Raw genomic sequence first — 17,427 nt, forward strand, 5'->3', positions numbered from 1 at the left:
GGTGGGCGTGGCTTCCTTCATCCCACACGCACCATCCCCTTCTCTCCCTCCTCCTATCGCGATGATTGTCGCCATGTCGTGGCAAGCCGAGCGTGACAAATCAGTGACCCCGGTGGGTGTGTGGTGGCAAAGGTGTCCTCACCTCACGGTGGGCGTGGTATCAAAAACCGCGGCCTTCCCCCCACCTCGGGGTGGGCGCGGCCTCCCCTCAAGGTGGGCGTGGTTTATCCTCAGGGAGGGATTTCTCCCCTCACGGTGGGCGTGCCCTCCCCTCACGGTGGGCGTGGTCTCCATAAAGGAGGGCTTTCCCCTCAGAAGTGGGCGTGTCCTCCCTCAGAGTGGGCGTGTCCTCCCCTCACGGTGTGGGCGCGTCCCCGCCGCGCCTGCGCTCCCCCCGCGCCCTCCCCGCCGCGCCGGGATGCGGCACCCGCCGTCCCCTCTCCCTCCCCTCGCCCCCTCCTCCTATCGCGACTCTCGCCCCCTCCTCCCGTCGCGACTCTCGCCATGGGCTGGCAAGCCGAGCGCGACAAAGTGGTGATCAACGTCGGCGGCGTCCGCCATGAGACCTACCGCAGCACCCTGCAGACGCTGCCCGGCACCCGCCTGGCCGGCCTGGCCGAACCGGGCGCCGCCGCCCGCTTCGATTACGATGCCGGCAACGGCGAATTCTTCTTCGACCGCCACCCCGCCGTGTTCGCCTACGTGCTCAACTATTACCGCACCGGCAAGCTGCACTGCCCGGCCGATGTGTGCGGGCCGCTCTTCGAGGAGGAGCTCGCCTTCTGGGGCATCGACGAGACGGACGTGGAGGCTTGCTGCTGGATGAATTACCGGCAGCACCGCGATGCCGAGGAGGCCCTGGACAGCTTCGAGAGCCCCGAGGGGCCCGGGCCGCCCGAACCGGCCGAGCCCAAGCGGCTTTGCCTGGAGGAGGGCCGGCAGGCCAGCTGGTGGCGGCGGTGGCGGCCCAAGCTCTGGGCGCTCTTCGAGGATCCCTACTCGTCCAGGATGGCCAGGGTGAGGGTTTGAGGGGGTTCTAGGATGGAGTTAGGGAGGTTTAGGGGGAGTGGAGGGGGGGTTAGGGTGTTTGGAGGGTTTTAGGGCAGCCCTGAAGGGGTCTTGGGGGCTGTGAGGGGGCTCTAGAGGGGTTTAGGGCAGATCCGAAGGGGTTTAGGGCAGATCCGAAGGGGTTTAGGGCAGCTCTGGGTGGGTTCAGAGGGGCTCTAGAGGGGTTTAGGGCAGCCCTGAAGAGGTCTTGGAGGCTGTGACGGAGCTCTAGAGGGGTTTAGGGCATTTCTGAGGGGGTCTGGGGGCCTTTAGAGGGGTTTAGAGCAGCCCTGAAGGGGTCTTGGAGGCTTTAAGGAGGCTCTAGAGGAGTTTAGGGAAGCTCCAAAGGGGTCTTGGGGGCTGTGAAGGGGTTTAAGGGGGCTTTAGGGCCTTTCTGAGGGGATTTAGAGGGGTTTAGTGCAGCCCTGAAGGGCTCTTGGGGGCTGTGAGGGGGCTTAAGGGGTCTCTAGAGGGGTTTAGGGCCTTTCTGAGGGAGTTTGGAGGGGCTTTAGAGGAGTTTAGGGCAGCTCTGAGAGGGTTTAGAGGCGTTTAGTGCAGCCCTGAAGGGGTCTTGGGGGCTGTGAAGGGGCTTAAGGAGGGTTTAGGGCATTTCTGAGAGGGTTTGGGGAGCTTTTGAAGGGTTTAGAGCAGATCTGAAGGGGTTTAGGGCATTTCTGAGGGGGTTGAGAGCAGCCCTGAAGGGGTCTTGGGGGCTTAAGGGGGCTCTAGAGGCGTTTAGGACATTTCTAAAGGGGTTCAGAGGGGCTTTAGAGGCGTTTAGTGCAGCCCTGAAGGGATCTTGGGGGCTTTAAGGGGGCTCTAGAGGGGTTTAAGGCAGATCTGAAGGGGTTTAGGGCATTTCTGAGGGGGTTTGGGGGGCTTTAGAGGGGTTTAGGGCGGCCCTCAAGGGGTCTTGGGGGCTCTAGAGGGATTTAGAGCAGATCTGAAGGGATTAAGGGCATTTCTGAAGGGGTTTAGAGGGGATTTTGAGGGGTTTAGGGCAGCCCTGAAGGGGTCTTGGGGGCCGTGAGGGGGCTTAAGGAGGTTCTAGAGGGTTTTAGGCCATTTCTAAGGGGGTTTAGAGAGGCTTTAGAGAGGTTTAGAGCAGCTCTCAAGGGGTTTAGGGCATTTCTGAGGGGGTTTAGAGGCGTTTAAAGCAGCACTGAAGGGATCTTGGGGGCTTTAAGGGGGCTCTAGAGGGGTTTAGGGCAGATCTGAGAGGGTTTAGAGGGGATTTAGAGGGGTTTAGGGCAGACCTGAAGGGGTCTTGGGAGCTTTAAGAGGGTCTAGAGGGGTTTAGGGCAGCTCTGAAGGGGTTTAGGGCATTTCTGAAGGGGTTTAGGGCAGCTCTGAAGGGGTTTAGGGCATTTCTGAGGGGGTCCTGAGGGGTTGTGAAAGCATTTAAGGTACTCTAGAGGGGGTTTAGGGCATCTCTGAAGGGATTTAGGACATCCCCGAGGGGGTCTTGGGGGGCTGTGAGGGGTTTAAGGCATATCTGAGAGGGTTTAGGGCATCTCTGAGGGGATTTAGGGCATCCCCGAGGGGGTCTTGGGGGGCTGTGAAGGGATTTAGAGATTCTGAAGGGGTTTAGAGCATCTCTGAAGGAGTCCTGAGGTGCTGTGAGGGGGTTTAGAGGCGCTCTAGAGGGGTTTAGGGCAGCTCTGAGGGCCTTTAGGGGGGCTCCAAAGAGGTCGAGGAAGGTTGGGATGAGCTCCAGAGGAGTTCAGGACATCTCTGAGGGGCTTTGGAGGGGCTGTGAGAGGGTTTGGGGGTGTCTGAGGGGGTTTAGGACACCTCCGAGGGGATTTAGGGGATTTAATAGCACTGTGAGAGACTTTAGGGGGCTCTGAGGGGAGATGTGAGGGGTCTGAGGGGGATTAGGACAATTCGAGGGTTTTAGGAGGAATTTTAAGTGAATTAAAGTGAATTCCAGAGGGGTTTAGTGCATCTTTGAAGCGTTTCAGGAGGGATGTGATGGGTTTAGGGCAGCTCTGAGAGTGCTAGGGGGGCTCTGAGGTGATTTTGGGGGGAAATGTGAGTTTAAGGGGGCTCTGAGAGGAGTTTGGGGCATCCCTGAGGGGGTTTAGGACATTCCAGAGGGGAGTTAGGGATGTCTGAGGGAGTTGAGGACATCCCTGAGGGACTTTAGGGGGTGTTAAAGTGATTTAGAGGGCGCGGAGGGGTCTCTGACAGGGTTAGGGGGGGATGTGAGGGGATTAAAGGGGTCCGTGAGAGGGTTTAGGGGCGTCTCTGAGGGGGTTTCAGGGGTTTTGTGGGTCTGCAGTGGGAATCTCTCGGGTTTTGGGGGGCTCCGAGGGGGTTTAGGGCATTTCTGAGGGGTTTGAGGGGGTCTACGGGGTCTTTGACGGGGTCTTGGGGAGCTCTGAAGGGATTTAGGGGGTCTCTGAGGGGTGTGAGAGGGTTTAGGGCCGCTGGGAGGGGTTTAAAGGAGCTCCGGCTGGGTTTTTGGGTGTCTGAGGGGTTTTAGAGCATCTTTGAGGAGGTTCGGGGGGTCTTGAGGGGCTTTAAGGGTGTCTGAAGGGGTTTGGGGGTCTCTGAGGGGTTTTTGGGGGTCTGTGAGGAGTTTTGGGGGGGGATTTGAGGAGGTTTGGGGGTCTCTAAGGGGTTTTGAGTGGGTTTTGGGGGCTCTAAGGGGTTTTTGTGGCTCTGCCGGGAGTTTTGGGGTCTATGAGGAGATTTGGGGGTCTCTGAGGGGTTTTGGGGGACTCAGGGATTTTTGGAGCTCTGTGAGGAGGTTTAGGGGTCTGTGAGGAGGTTTTGGGGTCTCTGAGTGGGTTTTGGGGTCTTTGAGGGAATTCGGGCTCTCTTGAGGAGGTTTAGGGGGGGTGAGGGGGTTTTGGGGGTTCTGAGCTGATTTTGGGGGGGCTCTGAGCTCATTTGGGGCTCCCTGAGGTGCCGGGGGTGTGGGGGGGGGAGCTCAGGGACACCGCAGAAATATTTTGGGGGGGGGGGGTGGCTTTGAGGGGACCCTGCGGGGACCCCGAGGGGACTTTGGGGGTGGCTTTGAGGGGACCCTGAGGGGACTTTGGGGGTGGCTTTGAGGGGACACTGCGGGGACCCTGAGGGGACTTTGGGGGTGGCTTTGAGGGGACCCTGCGGGGACTTTGGGGGTGGCTTTGAGGGGACACCGGACAGTATGGGGGGGGTGATGGGAGGACACGAGCACCCGATGGGGGGATGGGGTGGGATGGGATGGGATGGGGGGGGTCCGATCTCTCTGCATGTGTCCCCCCCCCCCTCCCCCTTCAATGTCCCCAACGCCCCCCCCGCGATGTCCCCGCTGTCCCCCCCGCCCCCCCCGCAGCCTCTGGCCCCGATCTGCCGCAGCGGGCCCGGGGGGGGGGGGGAGGAAAACGGGACCGCACTGCGGTGCCCCCTCCCCCCCCTCGGCCTGTCCTACATCCCCTCCCCCCCTCCCCCCTCCCTCCATGTCACCCCCCCCCCCCCCCCCCGTGTGGCCTAAATCGCGCCCCCCCCCCACCCTTGGCCTAGATCCCATCCCCCCCCGCTGTCCCTTGTGTCCCCCCGAACCCCCCCCCAAGTGTCCCCAACCCCCCCCCCTCCGTGTCCCCTGTGTCCCCCCCGAACCCCCCCCAACATGGCCTAGATGGTCCCATCCCCCCCCCGCTGTCCCCTGTGTCCCCCACATGTCCCTAAATATCCTCCCCCCCACCCCGTATGGCCTAAATATTGTCCTGCCCCCCCCGCACCCTTCGTGTCCCCAAACCCTCTCTGTGTCCCCCCCCCGTGTCCCCAACCTTCTGTAACCCCCCCAAAATGTCCACAACCGACTTGTGCCACCCCACCCAAATGTCCCCCAAACCTCCCCTGTGTCCCCCCCATGTCCCAACCTCTGTGTCCGCCCCCCCACTTTTGTGTCCCCAAACCCTCCCTGTCCCCTGTGCACCCCCCCCCATGTCCCCAACCCTCTGTAACCCCCCCCAAAATGTCCCCAACCCTCTGTAGCCCCCCAAAATGTCCCCCAACCCCCCCAACTTCTGCCCCCCCAAAAATGTCCCCAAACCTTCCCTGGCCTGTGTCATCGCTCCCCTCCTGTCCTCAGCCCTCTGCAAACCCCCCCAAAATGTCCCCAAACCCCCCCCAAAATGTCCCCAAAACACCCCTGCCCTGTGTCCCCCCATGTCCCCAAACCCCCCTGTCCCTGTGTGTCCTCCCCGTGTCCCCTCCTGTATCCCCCACCATGTCCCCAACCCTCTGTAACCCCCCCCTTCGTGTCCCCAAACCCCCCGTGTCCCCCCCGTGACCCCAACCCTCCGTAAGGCCCCCAAAATGTCCCCAACCCCCCCCCCAAAATGTCCCCAAACCCCCCCAACTTGTGCCCCCCCAAATGTCCCCAAACCCCCCCGGCCTTTGTCCCCTCCATGTCCCCAAACCCCCCTGTCCCTTGTGTCCCCCCTGTGTCCCCAACCCTCTGTAACCCCCCCAAAATGTCCCCAAACCCCCCCAAAATGTCCCCAAAACCCCCCAACTTGTGCCCCCCCAAATGTCCCCAAACCCCCCCCGGCCTTTGTCCCCTCCATGTCCCCAAACCCCCTGTCCCTTGTGTCCCCCCTGTGTCCCCAACCCTCTGTAACCCCCCAAAATGTCCCCAAACCCCCCCAAAATGTCCCCAAACCCCCCCAACTTGTGCCCCCCCAAATGTCCCAAACCCCCCCGGCCTTTGTCCCCTCCATGTCCCCAAACCCCCCTGTCCCTTGTGTCCCCCCTGTGTCCCCACCCCTCTGTAACCCCCCCAAAATGTCCCCAAACCCCCCCAAAATGTCCCCAAACCTGTGTGTCCCCCCCCCCCCTTAAATAGGGGCGGGTCAATCTGGGGTTCAGGCATTTTTGGGGGGCGTTCAGTGATTTTGGGGGGTCAGAACCCAATGGAGGGGTTGAATTTATGGGGGTGTCCGTGATTTGGGGGGGTCAGAACTCAACTGAGCCCGCCCTATGAATTTTTGGGGTGTCAGTGATTTGAGGGGTCAGAACTCAACCAAAGGAGCCCCCCCATTAATAATTTGGGGTGTCAGCAATTTGGGGGGGTTCAGAACCAACCAAGGCGTTGAGCATTTGGGGGTATCAGCAATTTGGGGGGATCAGAACTCAACTGAGCCCCCCTAATGAATTTATGAATATTTGGGGGTGTCAGTGATTTGGGGGGGGGTCAGAACTCAACCAAAGGAGCCCCCCCAGTGAATTTTTGGGGTGTCAGTGATTTTGGGGGGGGTTCAGAACTCAAACAAAGGGCCCCCCATGAATTTTTGGGTGTCAGTGATTTGGGGGGGTCAGAACCCAAAATCCCAGTTTCCCCTCCTGCTCACCCATGGGGTTCCCTCCATGGAGCTTCTGGGGGGTCTCAACGAACTCAACCAAAGGAGCCCCCCCCAGTGAATTTTTGGGGTGTCAGTGATTTTGGGGGGGGTCAGAACTCAACCAAAGGAGGCCCCCTATGAATATTTGGGGGTGTCAGTGATTTGAGGGGGTCAAAACTCAACTGAGCCCCTTCTAATGATTTTTGGGGTGTCAGTGATTTGGGGGTTCAGAACCCAACCAAGGGGTTGAGTATTTGGGGTGTCAGCAATTTGGGGGGATCAGAACTGAATTGAATGCCCCCACGAATATTTGGGGTGTCAGTGAATTGGGGGGGTTCAGAACTCAACCAAAGGAGCCCCCCCAGTGAATTTTTGGGGTGTCAGTGATTTGGGGGGGGGTTCAGAACTCAACCAAAGGAGCCCCCCCAGTGAATTTTTGGGGTGTCAGTGATTTGCGGGGTTCAGAACCTGGCCATCCATCAGTGCTTTGGGGTGGGTGGGGTGGGGGTGCCAGTGATTTGGGGCTGTCAATGACTCAGTTGAAGGGGGGCTCAGAACCCCAACATCCCAATCCCCCCCCCCCATCCCTGCTCACCCATGGGAGCTTTTCGGGGCTCTCCACCCACCTTGAACCCCCCGTGTCCCCCAAACTGTCGCCCCCCCCCAGTACGTGGCCTTCGCCTCGCTCTTCTTCATCCTCATCTCCATCACCACCTTCTGCCTGGAGACGCACGAGGCCTTCAACCGCGTCATCAACAAGACGGAGACGGTGACCACGGGCAACGAGACGGGCACGCAGGTGGCCGTGGAGGTGGAGACCGAGCCCTTCCTCACCTACGTCGAGGGGCTCTGCGTGGTCTGGTTCACCTTCGAGTTCCTCATGCGCGTCAGCTTCTGCCCGGACAAGCGCGACTTCATCAAGAGCAGCCTCAACATCATCGACTTCGTGGCCATCTTGCCTTTCTACCTGGAGGTGGGGCTCAGGGGGGTTGTCCTCCAAGGCGGCCAAGGACGTGCTGGGCTTCCTGCGCGTCGTGCGCTTCGTGCGCATCCTCAGGATCTTCAAGCTCACCCGGCACTTCGTGGGGCTCCGCGTGCTGGGCCACACCCTCCGCGCCAGCACCAACGAGTTCCTGCTCCTCGTCATCTTCCTCGCCCTGGGCGTCCTGATCTTCGCCACCATGATCTACTACGCCGAGCGCATCGGCGCCGACCCCGACGACGTCACCGGCTCGCGCCACACCTACTTCAAGAACATCCCCATCGGCTTCTGGTGGGCCGTGGTGACCATGACCACGCTGGGCTACGGCGACATGTACCCCATGACGTGGTCGGGCATGCTGGTGGGCGCCCTGTGCGCGCTGGCCGGCGTGCTCACCATCGCCATGCCCGTGCCCGTCATCGTCAACAACTTCGGCATGTACTACTCGCTGGCCATGGCCAAGCAGAAGCTGCCCAAGAAGAAGAACAAGCACATCCCCAGGCCGCCCCAGCCCGGCTCTCCCGGCTACGGCTCGCCGGGCTCGGGGGGTCCCAACGCCCCCGGGAGCCCCCGGGCCACGCGGCGCCCGCCCGCCTGCCCGCTGGCCCAGGAGGAGGTGGTGGAGATCAACCGCGCCGGTGAGCGGCGGCCCCGAAATTGGGGGGTGGGGTTGAGGGGGGTTGGGGGGTCTTGGGAGGGTTTGGAGGGGGAATTGGGGGGGTTTGGGGTGGGATTGAGGGGGTTTGGGGGGTCTTGGGACGGTTTGGAGAGGAGTTGGGGGGGTTTGGGGTGGGATTGAGGGGGTTTGGGGGGTCTTGGGAGGGGTTTGGAGGGGGGAATTGGGGGGTTTGGGGTGGGATTGATGGGGTTTGGGGGGTCTTGGGAGGGTTTGGAGGGGGGAATTGGGGGGTTTGGGGTGGGATTGAGGGGGTTGGGGGGTCTTGGGAGGGTTTGGAGGAGGAGTTGGGGGGGTTTGGGGTGGGATTGAGGGGGTTTGGGGGGTCTTGGAGGGTTTGGAGGGGGGAATTGGGGGTTTGGGGTGGGATTGAGGGGGTTTGGGGGTCTTGGGAGGGTTTGAGGGGGAATTGGGGGTTTGGGGTGGGATTGAGGGGTTTGGGGGGTCTTGGGAGGGTTTGGAGGGAGGAGTTGGGGGGGTTTGGGGTGGGATTGAGGGGGTTTGGGGGGTCTTGGGAGGGTTTGGAGGAGGAGTTGGGGGGGTTTGGGGTGGGATTGAGGGGGTTTGGGGGGTCTTGGGAGGGTTTGGAGGGGGGAATTGGGGGGGTTTGGGGTGGGATTGAGGGGGTTTGGGGAGGGTTTGGAGGGGGAATTGGGGGGGTTTGGGGTGGGATTGAGGGGGTGTGGGGGTCTTGGGAGGGTTTGGAGGGGGAATTGGGGGGGTTTGGGGGGTTTGGGGTGGGATTGAGGGGGTTTAGGGTGGGTCAGGGGGGTTGGTGGGGTTTAGGGTGGGTTTGGGAGGATTTGGAGAGGTGGTGGGGTTTAGGCGTGGGTTTGGGGGGGTTTAGGAGGTTGGTGGGGTTTAGGCGTGGGTTTGGGGGGGTTTAGGGGGTCTTGGTAGGGTTTGGAGGGGAATTGGGGGGGTTTGGGGAGGTTGGTGGGGTTTGGGGGGTCTTGGGAGGGTTGGGGGGGAATTGGGGGAGTTTGAGGGGGTTTAGGGGGTCTTGGGAGGGTTTGGAGGGGGAATTGGGGGGGTTTGGGGTGGGATTGAGGGGGTTTGGTGAGGGTTGGGGAGGTTGGTGGGGTTTAGGGGTGGGTTTGGGAGAGGTTGGTGGGATTTAGGGGTGGGTTGGGGGAGGTTGGTAGGGTTTGGGGGGCTTTAGGGGGGTTTGGGGTGGGTTTGGTGGGGTTTGGGGTGGGTTGGGGGAGGTTGGTGGGGTTTAAGGGGGTCTTGATGGGGTTTGAGGTGGGATTAGTGGGGTTTTGGGGTGGGTTTGGAGGGGTTTGGGGTGGGTTTGGGGGTGGTTGGGGGAGTTTGGTGGAGTTTTTGAGGGGTTTGGGGTGGGATTAGTGGGGTCTGGAGGGGGTTGGTAGAGTTTGAAGGGGTTTGGGGTGAGTTTGGTGGGGTTTGGGGTGGGTTTGATGGGATTTGCAGAGGTTTGGTGTGATTTTAGGCGTGGGTTTGGGGGGGGTTTGAGGTGAGTTTGGTGGGGTTTGGGGTGGGTTTGAGGTGAGATTGGTGGGGTTTGGGGTGGGTTTGGGGGAGGTTGGTGGGCTTTGGGGTGGGTTTGGTTGGGTTTTGGGGGTCTTGATAGTGTTTGGAGAGGTTTTAGAAGAGTTTTGGAAGGGTTTGGGGGCGTTGGGGTGAGTTGGGGTGGGTTTTGGGGGTGTTGATAGGGTTTGGGGTGGGTTTAGTGAGGGTTGGGGGGTCTTGGTAGGTTTTGGAGGGGGTTTGGGGTGAGTTTGGGGCGGTTTGGGGTGGGTTTTGGTGAGGGTTTAGGGTGGGATTAGTGGGGTTTGGGGTGGGTTTGGTGGGGTTTAGGGGGTCTTGGTAGGGTTTGAGCTGGGATTAGTGGGGTTTGGGGGGGTTTTGTGGGGTTTGGGGAGGGTTGGTGGGGTTTAGGGTGGGATTAGTGGGGTTTGGGGGGGTTTAGGGTGGGTTTGGTGGGGTTTTAGAGGGGTTTGGGGTGGGATTAGTGAGATTTAGGGAGTCTTGGTCAAGTCTGGAGGAGTTTGGGAGGGTTTTAGAGGGGTTTTGGGGTGGGTTTGGGGGGATTGGTGGGGTTCGGGGTGTGTTGGTGGGGTTTGGTGGGGGTTTGGTGGGGTTTGGGGTGGATTTGGGGGGCGTTGGTGGGGTTTGGGGTGGGATTAGTGGGGTTTGAGGGAGTTTTTAGAGGGGTTTGGGGTGGGTTTGGGGGATTGGTGGGGTTGGGGGGATTGGTGGGGTTTAGGGTGGGTTTGGTGGGGTTTTAGAGGGGTTTAGGGTGGGATTAGTGAATTTTAGGGGGTCTTGGTAGAGCTTGGGGTAGTTTTAGGACATTTGAGGGCCTTCTGAGGGCAATTCAGTGGATTTAGGGGTTTTTGGCAGAGTTTGGTGGGGTTTAAAGGGTTTTGGGGAGTTGGGAAGGAAGTTCCGTGAATTTTGGGGGATTTCAGGGGAGTTTGGGGGGATTTTAGTGGATTTTGGAGTTGTTTGGGACAGATTTTTTTGGGGGTTTGAGGGGGTTGTGATATAATCTGAAGGGGTTTGGGGACGTTTAGTGAATTTTGGGGGGAGTTTCAAGGGGGATTTTCATGGATTTTGGGGTTATTGGTGGAATTTGATGGATTTGGGGCGACTTTGGGTGAATTTCAGGGTGGTTTGGTGGATTTTGAGGGAGTTCAGCAAATTTTGGGGAGAATTTTGGAGGGATTTGGGCTGGGAGAATAATGGGGGGGAAAATGGATTTTGGGGGAGTTTTGGGGGATTTTGGGGGGAATAATATGGGAAAACATTTTTTAGGGATATTTTTGAGGTATTTTGTGAGAGTTTGGTACATTTTGGGGAAAATTTGGGGGAAATTAGGAGGAGTTTGGACTATTTTGGAGGGAATTTGGTGCATTTTTGTGGGGAATATTTTGGAAGTGTTTGAGATATTTTGGGGGGAATTTGGTGCATTTTGGGGTGAGTTTGGCGCATTTTGGGGGAGAATTTGGTGCATTTTGGAGGGAATTTGATGCATTTTGGGGAGAAATTTGTGCATTTTGGGGAGAATTTTTTGCATTTTGGGGGGATATTTTGGGAAGCTTTTGGGATATTTTGGGGGGAATTTTTTGCATTTTGGAGAGAATTCGGTGCATTTTGGGGGGAAATTTGTGCATTTTTGAGGGAATTTTTTTGCATCTGGGTGGGGGAATTTTTTACATTTTGGGGGAAGTTTGGTGCATTTTGGGGGGGATATTTTGGGAAGTTTTTGGGATGTTTTAGGGGGGAGTTTGGTGCATTTTGGGGGGATATTTTGGGAAGCGTTTGGGGTATTTTGGGGGAAACTTGGGGTATTTAGGGGAGACTCTTTTGGGATATTTTGGGGGGAATTTGATGCATTTGGGGCAAATATTTTGGGAAGCATTTGGGATATTTTGGGGGGATTTGGTGCATTTTAGGGCAGTTTGGTGCATTTTGGTGGGATATTTTTGGGAAGCATTTGGGATATTTTGGGGAAAATTTGGCACATTTTGTGGGGAATTTGGTGCATTTTGGGGTGAATTTGGCACATTTTGGGGGATATTTTGGGAAGCATTTGAGATATTTTAAGAGGAGCTTAGTGCATTTTGGGGGGATATTTTGGGAAGTTTTTGGGATATTTTGGGGAGGAGCTTGGCACATTTTGGGGGAATTTGGGGCAATTTGAGGGGAATTTGATGCATTTTGTGGGGAGTTTGGCACATTTTGTGGGGAGAGTTTGTGATATTTTGTGGGGGAGTTTGGTGCATTTTTGGGAGGAGTTTGGTGCATTTTGTGGGAGAATTTGGGGTATTTTAGGGGGAATTTGGGGCATTTTGTGGGGAATATTTTGGGGGGAGTTTGAGATATTTGGGGGGAATTTGGTGCAAGTTAGGTGCATTTTGGGGGGATATTTTGGGAAGTTTCTGGGATATTTTGAGAGGAGCTTGGCACATTTTGGAGGGAATTTGGTGCATTTTGTGGGGAATATTTTGGGAAGTGCTTGGGATATTTTGGGGTGAATTTGGCACATTTTGGGGGGATACTTTGGGGGCAGTTTGGTGCATTTTATGGGGATATTTTGGGAAGTGTTTGGAATATTTTGGAGGGAAGTTTGGTGCATTTTGGTGGGATATTTTTGGGAAGTGTTTGGGATATTTTGGGGTGAATTTGATGCATTTTGGGGGCATATTTTGGGAAGCATTTGGGATATTCTGAGGCAAATTTGGGGCATTTTGGGGGCAATTTGGTGCATTTTGAGGTGAATTTGGGGTATTTTGGGAAGTGTTTGGGATATTTTGAGAGGAGTTTGGCACATTTTCAGGGGAATTTGGTGCATTTTGGGGAATATTTAGGGGAGAATTTGGTGCATTTTGGGGCAATATTTTGGCACCTGTTGGGGTTATTTTGGCACATTTTGGGGGGGAATAATTTTTTGCGTTTTGTGGGGGGAATTTGGGCACATTTTCTGTGAATTCCTGACATTTACAGCCACTCAAGAATATTTAAACCCCACTCCCCCTCCCTCCAGCGGGGCCTTTGCCCGATTTTAAACCGACTTTAACAATTTAAGCTCCATCAAAATGACCCCACCCCTACCTGGGCGTGTCCTGGGCGTGTCCCGGGGGGGTTCCCATCCCAATCTCGGGGTTCCCATTCCAGTTTCGGGGTTCCCATCCCAATTTCGGGGTTTCCCATTTCCCATCCCAATTTCGGGGTGTCCCCATCCCAATTTCGGGGTGTCCCCATCCCAATTTCGGGGTTCCCACCCCAATTCCGTGCTGTCCCCCCCCTGTTTCACAGAATCCCGTCCCAACGGGGGGGTTCCCATTTCCCATCCCAATTTTGGGGTTCCCATTTCCCACCCCAATTTCATGGTTCCCACCCCAATTCCGTGCTGTCCCCATCCCAGTTTTGGGGTTCCCACCCCAATTCCGCGCTGGCCCCCCATTTTCACAGAATCCCATCCCAAATTCATGGTTCCCACCCCAATTCCGGTGTCCCCACCTCAATTCCGTGCTGTCCCCCCGTTTTCACAGAATCCCACCCCAATTTCAGGGGTTCCCATCCCAGTTTTGGGGTTCCCCCCCCCAATTCCGCGCTGTCCCCCCATTTCCACAGAATCCCGTCCCAATTTTGGTATCCCCACCCCAATTCCGTGCTGTCCCCCCCAATTCCGCGCTGTCCCCCCCCATTTTCACAGAATCCCATCCCAGTTTCAGGGGTTCCCATCCCAGTTTCGGGGTGTCCCCCCCAATTCCGCGCCGTCCCCCATTTCCACAGAATCCCGTCCCAACGGCGAGGCGGGCCGCGCGGCGCTGGCGCAGGAGGATTGTCCCCCCATCGATCAGCCCCTGTCCCCCGAGGAGCGCGGCCTGGGGCCCCCCCAAAACGCCCCCGCCGGGCCCGGGGGGGGCCGCGAGCGCTGCGGCCGCGACCGCGCCTGCTTCCTGCTGGGGCCGGACTACGCGCCCCCCCCCGAGGGACCCCTGCGCAAAGGTGGGCAAGGGGGACCCCTGGGTACCCCAAAACACACCAGGGTACCCCGAAACCAACCCCAGGGTACCCCAAAACCACCTCCCACCCCCCGAGGGACCCCTGCGCAAAGGTGGGCGAGGGGGGGACCCCGGGAACCCCAAAACACCCCAAAAACTCCTCACGGCACCCCAAAACCAACCCCTGAGGGACCCCTGCGCAAAGGTGGGCGAGGGGGACCCCTGGGTACCCCAAAACCACCCCCAGGGTACCCCAAAACCAACCCCCCCCCCGAGTACCCCAAAACACCCCAAAAACTCCTCACGGTACCCCAAAACCACCCTGCGCAAAGGTGGGTGAGGGGGGACCGCCGGGTACCCCAAAACACCCCAGGGTACCCCAAAAACTCCTCACGATACCCCAAACCTCCCACCCCCCGACAGGCACCCCCCAGATCTTGGGGGTACCAAAAACCCCATCTTGGGGTACCCCAAAAACACCGCCCCCCTCAAAACACCCCAGGGTACCCGAAAACCTCCTCGGGTACCCCAAAATCCTGGGTGTAATGGTAACCCCCCCCTAGGGTACCCCAAAACCCCCCGGGGGGGGTCCCCAAATCCTCCTTCCCCCTTCCTGCATGTGCCTCCCAGTCCCGCCCCTCCCCCAAACTGGGCAAACTGGGGGGGCAGAGTTTGCACAGCCCCCCCAAACTGGGAGAACTGGGCCAAACTGGGGGAACTGGGCCAAACTGGAGGGGCGCAGCTTGCACAGCCCCCCCAAACTGGGAGAACTGGGGGGGCAGGGCTTGCACAGCCCCCCCAAACTGGGCCAGACTGGGGGAACTGGGGGGGCCGAGCTTGCACAGCCCCCCCAAACTGGGCCAAACTGGGGGGGCCGAGCTTGCACAGACCCCCCGGCGCTGGGGGGCTCTGGGTGTCCCTTGCACACGCGCGTGCAAGGGGCGGGGCTGGCTGCGGGCTCCGCCCATGCCAAGGGGGGCGGGGGGGGGGTCCCTGTCCCTTTTTAGGAGGTCCCTGTCCCCGTTTGAGGGTCCTTGTCCCTATAGAGGGTCCCTGTCACTTTTAGGGTGTCCCTGTCCCCATAGGGGTCCCTCTCGGGGTGTCCCTGTCACTTTTAGGGTGTCCCTGTCCCAATTAGGGGGTCTTTGTCCCTATAGAGGGTCCTTGTCCCTTTTAGGGTGTCCCTGTCTCCATAGGGGGGGTCCCTCCCGGGGTGTCCCTGTCCCCATTTGGGGGTCCCTGTCCCATTAGGGTGTCCCTGTCCCCGTAGAGGGTCCCTGTCCCTTTTAGGGGGTCCCTCTCCCCATAGGAGGGTCCCTCTCGGGGTGTCCCTGTCCCCGTTAGGGGGTCCCTGTCCCCATTAGGGTGTCCCTGTCCCTTTTAGGGTGTCCCTGTCCCCATAGGGGGGTCCCTCCCGGGGTGACCCCTCCCCTCTCCCCTTCTGTCCCCAGCGCTCGTCACCGCCTGAGACCCCCGACGTTGCCGCAGGTCAGCCGGGAGGGGGCGCCCTCACCCTGGCCACGCCCCCCGCGCATAACCCCGCCCACCTCGCACCGCTGCGCATGCGCAATCCCCGCCCCCACCCCCGCACCGCGGCGCTGCTTCACCGGGGGATGGGGGAGGGGCGGCACCTGGGACCCCCCCCCCCAAAAATACCTGGGGACCCCAAAACCACACCTGGGGACCCCAAAACCACATCTGGGGACCCCAAAACCACACCTGGCAGGACTAAAAATGCCCGGGAACCCCCAAAAAACATCTGGGAGCCCTCAAAAAACACCTGGACCCGCCAAAAAACACTTGGGGACCCCAAAAAATACCCGGGAGCCCCCAAAACACATTTGGGAGCACCAAAAATACCCGGGAACACCCAAAACCAAACCTGGGGACCCTCAAAAACCACCTGGGAATCCCAAAAATACATGGGAACCCCCAAAACACCCGGGAGCCCCTAAAATCACCTGGGAACCCCAAAAATCACAATTAGGACCCCTAAAAAACACCTGGCAACCCCAAAAAACACCTGGAGACCCTCCCGGGCTTTTTTGGGGTGCTTCCCCCCATCTCCTCAGTATCCCTTGGGGGGTCCCCAAATTTTGGGGAGGCAACCCCAATTCCTGGGGGGGAGGGCCCCCACATTTGCAGGAGGGTCCTAAACTAGAGGGGCTCCCCCCACCCCCGTAATGGGGTCCCCAATTTTTGGGGGGAACCCAAATCTTTGAGGGGGTCCCCAATTTTTGCAGGCGTCCCAAATCTTTGCAGGGGGTCCTCAACTTTTAGGGGGGGGTCCCCATTTCCTGGGGGAAGGGGTCCCAATTCTTGGGGGGGTCCCAAGTTATTGGGGGGGGTCCCCACTTTTTTGGGGGGGAGGTCCTAAACCCTTTGGGGAGGGGGGGGGTGGGGGGTCCTGTCCAGTTTTGGGGGGGGCCCCAAGATTTTGGAGGGAGTGGGGTCTCACATCCCATTTTTAGGGGGGGGTGTTTCCCAGTTTTGAGGGGGGTTTGGGAAATGAAAGGGGGGGGGGTCTGAGGGTGTTTTGGGGTTTTTTTGGGGGGGTGCTGACTCCCCTCCCCAATTTTTTGTCTCCCAAGGCTACGAGAAGTCGCGGAGCCTCAACAGCATCACGGGGGTGCGGGTGGCCCCCGCCGCCCCCCCCTTCAGCTCCCCCAGCCCCCCCCGGCGCCCCCGCTCCCCCATCCCCTCCATCCTTTGAGGAGGAAGGGGGGGGCGGGGAAGCTCCTCCCCCCACCCCCTTTTCCTGCCCCCCTTCCCCTCCCCCCCCAGAAAATGGGGAGAAATGGGGGAAAAAAAACTCATCAGTGGCAATGGGGGGAGGGGGCACCCCGGCATGGGGGGGGGTGATTTTGGGGACACCCCACCCCCCCCCTCCCCTAAAAGGGAAGGGTGCCCCCCCTAGAGACTGTGAAAGGGGGTGACGAGGGGACCCCCCCCGCCCTGGTGTCACCCCAAAGGCTGCACTGCACTTTCTGGACTGGGTGTCCCCCCCCAGATTTGGGGTCCCTCCAAGCCCACCCCAGTTTCGGGGGGGTTTGGGTGTCCTTGTTGTTCCCCCCCACCCCGTGTGTCCCCCCCCTTCCATGATCACTCAGGACTTGGGGAGCCCCCCCTAAATTGGTGTCACCTCACCTCGTGTGTCCTCTCTGTGTGTCCCTGATGTCCGTCCGTCCGTCCCCCCCGTGTGTGTCCCCCTCCTGGGCTCCCCACACCCCCCCAAGCAATAACTGGAGCCGCCGGACGCGCCGATGGCAGAGGACGACGGCGGAGGTAGGGCCCTGCCCGGGTGTCCCCCCTGTCCCCCTGTGGTGGCAGCGTCACCCCAAGATGGGGGAAGAAGGGGGGAAACCGGGCCCACTAGGAGTTCAGGCTTCGTTTCCATGGTAACGGGACTAGGCCTGAGCTCTACTGCGAGGCCAGGCTGTGTTTCCGTGGTAACAGGACTAGGCCTGAGCTCTACTGTGAATCCAGGCTTCATTTCCATGGTAACGGGACTAGGCCTGAGCCCTTACCACAAGGCCAGGCTGTGTTTCCATGGCAACGGGAGCAGGCCTGAGCCTGCACTTTGAGATCAGGCTGTGTTTCCATGGTAACAGGACTAGGCCAGGCACTACTGCAAGGCCAGGCTGTGTTTCCATGGTAACAGGGCTTGGCCTGAGCTCTACTGTGAATCCGGGCTGTGTTTCCATGGTAATGGGACAAGGCCTGAGCTTTGCTGTGAATCAGGGCTGCGTTTCCATGGTAACGGGACAAGGCCTGAGGTCTGTTGTTAGTCCAGGCTGCATTTCCATGGTAACAGGACTAGGCTAAGGCCACCCTGTGTTTCCATGGTAACAGGACTAGGCCTAAGCACTACTGTTAGTCCAGGCTTCGTTTCCATGGTAACAGGATTAG

The 17,427-nt window shown here is 59.0% G+C and overlaps 1 protein-coding gene across 1 annotated transcript; it reads left to right on the forward strand.

The window, feature by feature from the left end:
- The first annotated feature begins 419 nt into the window (after positions 1-419).
- LOC136571132 (potassium voltage-gated channel subfamily C member 1-like) lies at positions 420-16,170 on the forward strand. Its single transcript, XM_066571493.1, is given in 6 exon segments — positions 420-1,017; positions 7,051-7,365; positions 7,367-8,003; positions 13,307-13,522; positions 14,970-15,006; positions 16,110-16,170. Coding segments are annotated over 5 exon segments (1,698 nt in total). The 5' UTR covers positions 420-504; the 3' UTR covers positions 14,987-15,006; positions 16,110-16,170.
- The last annotated feature ends 1,257 nt before the right edge of the window (positions 16,171-17,427 follow it).

This window comes from Molothrus aeneus, unplaced genomic scaffold, assembly GCF_037042795.1.
Source record: "Molothrus aeneus isolate 106 unplaced genomic scaffold, BPBGC_Maene_1.0 scaffold_70, whole genome shotgun sequence".
Classification (NCBI taxonomy): domain Eukaryota; kingdom Metazoa; phylum Chordata; class Aves; order Passeriformes; family Icteridae; genus Molothrus; species Molothrus aeneus.